The sequence below is a fragment of the Cariama cristata genome, unplaced genomic scaffold (assembly GCF_000690535.1).
Source record: "Cariama cristata isolate BGI_N322 unplaced genomic scaffold, ASM69053v1 scaffold20096, whole genome shotgun sequence".
NCBI classification, from domain to species: domain Eukaryota; kingdom Metazoa; phylum Chordata; class Aves; order Cariamiformes; family Cariamidae; genus Cariama; species Cariama cristata.
Window position 1 is genome coordinate 155241 of NW_009620700.1, and position 7539 is coordinate 162779.

Consider the following 7539-nt stretch of genomic DNA (forward strand, 5'->3'; position numbering starts at 1 on the left):
GGGGAGAAAAAAAAAAACAGCCAAAAAGAGAGGGCCTTGGTGTTGGATTTGATTTTTGAATCACTAAATATTTTGAAATTCAAACTAGATTTGGCCAGAAATTGGATAGGGGGCAGGACACTTGCTGTTCTGAACCTAATATCTGTAAAATTGTTCTTGGGTCCATTGTTTTGGGTTTTTTTCCATGCAGATGGAGCCTTCTGCCTTGGAAAACGCTCAGCCCCACCTGCAGTCTGGAACTGAAGACTGAGCTGAGCCCTGGTATGGATGCTGCCATTAAATATTGCCTGATGTGTTTTTGTTGAGGGCAGAGAAAGCAGAACAAATTCCAGGTTCCTGCTTGTACAGGCTGGGGCTCTACTGTTTTATGTCTAACTCTGTGTCTGAGGGGAGGAGTTGGTGAGTAAGAACACACTGAATTTTCTTCCCTGCTTTTCTGGCTTATCTGCACTTCAAAAGAGTCCTTCTAGATCAGAAACTAGCTTTAGAAGGTGTTTCAGCAAAAACCTGGACAAGCCCCAACTATTGACCTTGGACCTAATCTGCATGGCTCTCTAATACACTTGTTCCCATGAGGATGCAGGAATATTATCTCTTTTACACGTGCAATATCTATTCCACATTGTTAGCCTTTGTTTCACCACGCACAGAGGTTATGACAAATGCTGGTACACTGGCAATAAAATGACTGTTTGTTACAGATAAATCAGTCATGTGAAATTATTTAATTAATGTAAAATTTCTCTTATGAAAGCAGATTTGCATTTACTGTGTGAATGTTTGTAGCAAACAAATTGAATGTTAAACTTGAGTCGGGGAAACAAAAGCTGTGTTGCTGTTTGGTTCTGTTTGCAGGTGCAGATCCTTGTCCCTCAGCAGTAGCTGTAAAGGGGTCAAGTGACACTCTGAACCCACCGTGGCATACTGCATTTGACTGGTGCCCGAAGCACGTCTCCACCACGTAGGCTGACTGCAGTGGGCTTGACAACAGCTCTGACAGAAACCAGCCAAGCTGCACCGGCCTGGCACCGAGGCTCAGATTCCTGGGTGGCTGCTGCACCACAGCCTGGGAAAGCAGCATTCCCAGAGGCTCCGGTGGTGCGTGTCCCTGTCATGGGGTGGGCAAGGGGGTTATAACCAGATCTTCTGTACCACAGAATCCATGCCACAAGCCAACATCCTCCAACTCTGTCTTCCCTGTCCTCATTTGTTTTAGCATAGAGTACAAAGAGAAGTTGGACTGATCTCACATTATAAGGCCGTGTTGCAACCTCCTCTCTGAGCGTGTAACAGGATCCCTTAGGAATAATGGGATTAACTGAGGAGAAGTGGGGGCACTTAGCTTCTGGCACTATTAAATCTTGCAATCCTTATTTGAAATGTTGCACTGCACATCTCAAGCTACTTTTTGCAGAGGCAGACAATAACTGTCATCTGGCTGGGATTTGTGCAGAACAATAACACTTGGGTTTTAACAACGGATTATGGATATTATACCCAGCTCATGCCTGCTGTAACTGTACTGACATCAAAGGGTTTGCACTAGGGATAAAGTTTGCACATTCAACTTTGTTGGCCAAATTCAAGTTGGGAAATTCAACGTTGTTGAACAAATCAATCATTAAAACACATAATATCTTATTGTCCTGTTGCTACTCATCGTTAACGGAGCTAAATGTCCTGAACTAGCCCTTGCTTTCTTGCAGGATGGATTCAATTTGGCTTAAGACCAGGCTCCAGATCTGTCACCCAGAGTGAACACCCCGGCTGCCCTCGCTCCATTGAATCCAACAGAACTATGCTGCTCAGCAGGAGAAGAGCTCAGCTGGGCTAGAGGCCCTGGGGGCTCTTCCCACTCCACCGTGGTGTTCTCATCTCCTGTTATGTTTTAGCCACCATCCTGTAGCCAGGTGCAGAATCAGTTGTCTACTTCTTGATTAATTGAGTGTCTATTCTGTCACAGATGAAAATAGCAAGAAGCCTATAGAGAGCTTTAAACGGTGGCTTGTCCCTTCTTCCCACGCCTCCTGGAACAGGTAAGGGCTGTCATCTGCTAGAGAGTGGGAGGTCAAACCGATGTGTGTAATGTACCTATAGCAGAGGCAAGAGAGAGGACCCTTTCTCCTAGTTAAGCTTCTTTCATAACCACCACTGAGAAGCAGGCAGGAGAGTTTCATTTGCGCCAGTGAAGTGGAAGAAGGGAAATGCCTTTGAGAGAGTTTGCCATTTCAGGAAGTTAATGGGTGACTTTAGCCTGCCTCTTGTAAATGTGTTTGGAGGTCAATAAAAGGAGAAGCTCTCTGCTTGGGAATCTTTCTCTCTGCAAGGTGTTAGTTTAATGGTTTCATGGCGTGCTGTCATCTGTGCTCTCAAATTCTCTTATCCTAGGCTTTACCAAACCCTGCTGATTTACGCTTAGGTTTAGCTGCACTCCAGAAAAATGCAAATTGTACAGATGGCCATGCAAAGGGGCAAGATTGGTATTCAATGTGTTGCCCCTTGAGCATGAGCATGAAGGAGAAGGCCATGTTTTTCCTTGCAGAGAAGGGGGCAGATTGTGCATCTGCTTGCTCTTGGCTGAGCCTTCCCAAACAGCTCTGTTACGTGGGCAAAGGAAAAGCAGGGCTGTGCGGAAGGAAAGGCAGCCAAGGAAGTAGGGTTCATAAAATACTGGTTATACGGCATGGCTGCAATTGTACTGCATGTATTTCTTAATCTGTACGACAGAGATGATGAAGGAAGTCATTCAGGGTGTGATGCAGCCATTGACCACTGTGACAGGAATAGCTCCCAGTTAGGAGCATGTGAGTGCACGCTCCCCTGCTTTCTTTCACTCATGCTCTGGCATGTGGGTTTGAAGAAGTTGCCTTAAAAATAAATTCCTTACATCACCAAAGACGTATTCTGTTCAGCTAAGGTAGAAATCTGGAATAAATCTGTTTATGCTGTTTCCTGGACTTTTGGTGTAAAGCATCAGAGTTTTTCTTCAAGCATGATGGGAGTAACAGTTCTTACATATTTCTAATGAGTATTTGATTCATAGTTTTAAATATGTTTGTGCCTCATACAGTCTTAACTTTGACTTATCCTCCCAGGTGAAAAAGATAATTTATTTCCATTAAAAAAAAAGATGTTGAATTTGCTTGTAATAGTTAAGCAGCAGTCTTAAATGACTTCTCAATCAAACAGAAGTACCTCGTTACATCCTGAATTTAATATGAACAGGCCTCTTGTCACCTGGTATAATTTTTTGTTCAGCATCACCGCTTATAATAAATGCCATTTTTTCTTTTCTTCTAAATGATGTGAGTAACAATCCCCTCCCTGTCTCATCCCTGCACAGGTCATGGGTATTTAACTGCTAAATTTCTGTACCTCAGGAAATTATGCTTCCAGAACATCTTGTTTATATATTTTCTAAACTGTTGCACTTTCCTTAAAATGATGAATGTCAGCAACAGCTGGACTGTATATGATTGAATTTCACCTTGTCTCCATTCCCAGAATCCTGCTTCCATATGGAGTTCAGTAAAGCAATATCTAAATGCATGGGAATAGGGATAAATATGCACTCTAGACACGTTGAGTTCATTGTGTTTGCCTTGAGCCCTAACTTGTTCTGCATTCATAACTTTCAGTATTTGGGCATGCATCTTGCAAAGCACTGGTTTTGTTTGCTTTTGTGGCCACCACAACTCATCTGATTTTTTCTGTCTTTTGTCAATTGATTTGGAAACTTTTTTTTTTTTTTTTTAAAAAACACACACATGAAAGGAGTTGGGATCTTACCTTTCTCTGGAGCACCAACAACAATGATCTCAACTGCAAATAGCATATGCTCTAATAGAAATGGGTGCAGATCCAAATTTCCTAAATATGTTAGTGGTTTTGGAATCCAAACACAGCCCTCAGTTGCACGAAGGCAAATACTTTCTAACAGGGTGGATCAAGCCCTCCAAACAGCAGTAAACACTGAGGTATCTATTTTTAGTTACTGTGTCTTCCTTTCCTAGCTTGTATGGTGTGGATCAGATCTACTAGCTGCGTGTGGTTAAGCTGAGTAGTTAGTATTTTAGGACCCTCATTGATATTAAAGCTCACCATGATGCAAGCAAAAGAGTTTGCTGAGTGTATAACTGTTCTCTTAATAAATCACTTACTTTTGAGTGGGTATCTGTACAGTTTTGTGGCACAGTGGAGACTTGCTTTTTTGAAGATTTGTCCTTAATTGTTAATGATCCTCCACTAGCCTCACAACTCTGGCATCATACCTGGCCTGTGTTTAGTAACTCCAAGGATTTTGCAGGTTATTTTCCTATTTCAAGGTTATATTCCTTCTAGCAACAGCATAACATTACCTCCTGGCTGGTGGTGTTGCTTAGGTTTTCTTCTACAGAATTGCTTCCCAGCAAGTTCTTCCCTATCCTGTGTTTGTAGGACTTGCACAGATTGTAGCGTTGTAGTTGATTCTTCTTACTCAAATATGATGCTTGCCCTTGTCTTTTTACCCTATCCCAGCTTTTATTTTAAACCCCATCACTAATTTGAAAAGATCAACTGTATGTGCCTCCTCCCAGGTCAGTGTGTCCCTACAGCTAATAAAGGTTAATTGCTATTTTGTCTTTTGCTAATGAATAGCACTAGGCATAGGGAAGACCCCTCTGAAAGCCTGTTCAGTGCAGCCTTCCCTGTTTCAGGGGAACAGGGGAACTCCCACTCACTGTGGGAGCTATTTGGTTTGCATATCTCCATTCTTACCTGCGTCTGCAGGTGGTTGGTTTATGTCAAATACTATTCGATAACTTGACTCCTGTGCAGAAGATACGCAACATGCACAGACAGATGGTCTAGTTACCTCTTGGGGAATTCAGTGCTGCTCTTATATATCGAGCAACTGGGTAGAAATAAATGCTGAGATCAAAGTTTGGGTCATCCTCTGCTTCTACTCCGTAGTAATCCACAGGCAGGTCTTTGTAGAACTTGGGTCCGGTGTCAATGTGAAATCGCCCGGCAGCAGCATTCACAACATGGGAGATGCCCATTCGGCTCAGCTGTGCTTTGTCACGAGCAACGTACCTAGAAGAAAGATGGTGGGTTATATTCGTCTGCTGCATTACAATGTGGGGTAGAAGATGCTGCTGATGGTGCAGTTTGTTAAAACTGCATGAATTTGTAGTGGCTATTTTCTGACAAGTTGATCAGGTCCAAAGTGTCCACCAAAATGCTTCAAGACAGAAGTGACTCATTAAGAAACTGACTTTCACATTTCCTGCATTTTTCTCCCAAACATCAGTTTGGGTGGTTCTTTTTGACTGATGAAAAATAAAAAGGTGGTGGTGGTGATATTTTTGCACAATCCAAGAGTTTTCTGGTTTGCTTTCTCACCAAGTCACCTCTGCTGAGCATCTATCAGTTCAGGGGGCTGATGCCATCTGGCAATGAGAGGAGGAAACGAGGTTGATCCTGGTGTGACTGCCTGCAGCACCAATGCCATGGTCCCAGCAGGCTCTTGCAGCGTGGGACTCCTGTACTAATATAGGAGGAGAAATCAGGAGGGGGAATATTCTTTAGGATATTATATTTAGGATGCCTTTTCTCTATGCTACAGCATCCTATGCACAATTCAGCCATGCTCAACACTTAGACTTACTGTGAGGGGTCCCCAAATTTACTCCCTAGTGCTCTCTTTTCAATAAAGCGTGGAAAATTGGGGGGAAATAGGGTGGGGGACTAAGAGTTGCGTTAACACCTTCAACCCTCTCTCTTACAGGTCTCCCACGTAAAGGTTTGGCCAGACTTCATCCACGTGCCCCATGGGGTGTGCGCGTGTGCAGAGCAGGCGCCGCAGCTCCTCCAGGGACGGCGTCCGGGCGCTGTGCTGGCTGCCGGCCCCCCGGCCTGCGGCACTCCGTATCCTGGGGCGCAGTAGGTTCCCGCCGCACAGGGAGTCCCAGGCCATCCTGAAAGGTGGAGGGCAGACATTCACCACCAGCCAGAGACGTTTCCGAGGTCTCCTCCTCTTCCTCTCACCTTCCCTCAGCCCCTCACGAAGCTTGCCCACTGTTGCAATCTAAACAATGCCAGTCCAGTGGCTCACATAATCCCATGCTGTGGTTCAGACAGTGATTTCAAATTCTGTGCTTCTAAAATAAAGTTTTATATTACTATAGCAAGTTGGAAGTGAAAGCTTTTACAAACTACTATGCTCAGGGCCTCAGTAGGGTTATTTTGACCTGACTACTCGACCTTTCTTTCTAGGTACATCAAACAGTTGATTAAGACATCGTGATTATATTTTTAAAGATTTTTTTTTCATTGGAAGTGGGAAAGTTCATACCACTATCTGGAACTCTAGACACCATTATTACCGCAGTGAAACAGCCCTGTCCTCGATATGCAAGCATGAGAGTTCTGCTTTCAAATGGAAAGAGGTAACACTACAGAAAATGTATTGTGTAAATGTAGCTACTCTGTCGGGAAGGAAACAAGTTACTAACTTGATATGCTGAGCTTTTCCTTTAACTATGTAACAAGGAATTCCGCATATATACTTTATCTGATTTGTCTTTTATAATTTGCACAACAAACTGAGCTGAGCTGAATAGAATTAGTCATGCAAAATCTTATTCACTGGTTAGCTCTTAATTGTCAGCTTCAACAGGGGAAACTCTGTAAGGAGTATTTTGCTTCTTTCCGATGGTACTTACGAGCCATACATGTCCTCATGACAAATGTTGATGATAGAAAAAAATCTGCATGAGTAAGTTATAGTGATTCCAGCTGCCATTCATATGAGCATTAACCTATTTTTTTCTTAATAGGCCGTTTCATTTGCATTCTTTTCCTCTCTGACCCCTCCAAGAACTATCCCATTTCTAATCTTGAAGGAAGTACTTCAATTACAAGGAGAAACACTTCTTTAGGCATCAGTTTATCTCTGGAATTACTCTGTTCCCATGTGGTAGGTTTCTTTTGAAATAGTGGTTCCTTGTGTTAGCTACAGATTTGAAATGTTGGGAGGACTTTTGAAGAGAGGAATAGAAATTCTATTTTTACCAGAGTTCTGTTTTAAGAAAATATTAAAAATATATTTTTTTTTTCTGTGTTCTAAAAATTAGTCAATCATCTGCATTAGAGAGGAAGTGTGTCAATTCATACAGCTTTAGAACAGAAGCATCTGTCTAGGATATGGGTGAAGTTATAGTCAATGAGTCAAAGTCTTGCTCTGGCACTGTCTATTGAATGTCTTTTGCATAAATGATTAGAGAGTGGTTTGGGGTAGAACAGTCCAGGACAGCAAACCTGAAATCTTTCATCTTTCTGCTGAATATCTCTGTCATTTACAAATAGGTTGTATTCATGTTCAAGCGCCTCCATTGACAATTTCTTTCAAAACAGTAACTGTGGTGAAGGGTTTTCCTAGTTTCCCATCAAGGTACTTTCACTAGCCCTAAGTTCACACTTTAAACATTTTGTTTAAAAATATTTGTCTTTGTGTGCACAAAGAGAGAGAATCTGAAGACTAGCCTGCTTTGGGAG

At 42.6% G+C, this 7539-nt stretch overlaps 1 protein-coding gene across 1 annotated transcript in view; it reads right to left on the reverse strand.

Moving 5' to 3' along the window:
* DUSP13 (dual specificity phosphatase 13) overlaps window positions 1-5959 on the reverse strand; it is a 9111-nt gene extending 3152 nt beyond the window's left edge. The window contains exons 1-2 of the mRNA XM_009701702.1: window positions 5769-5959; window positions 4856-5076 (exon numbers count right to left, since the gene is read on the reverse strand). Coding sequence (XP_009700004.1) covers window positions 4856-5076; window positions 5769-5959 — 412 coding nt within the window. The remainder of the gene's footprint in view (window positions 1-4855; window positions 5077-5768) is intronic.
* Window positions 5960-7539: the final 1580 nt, after the last annotated feature.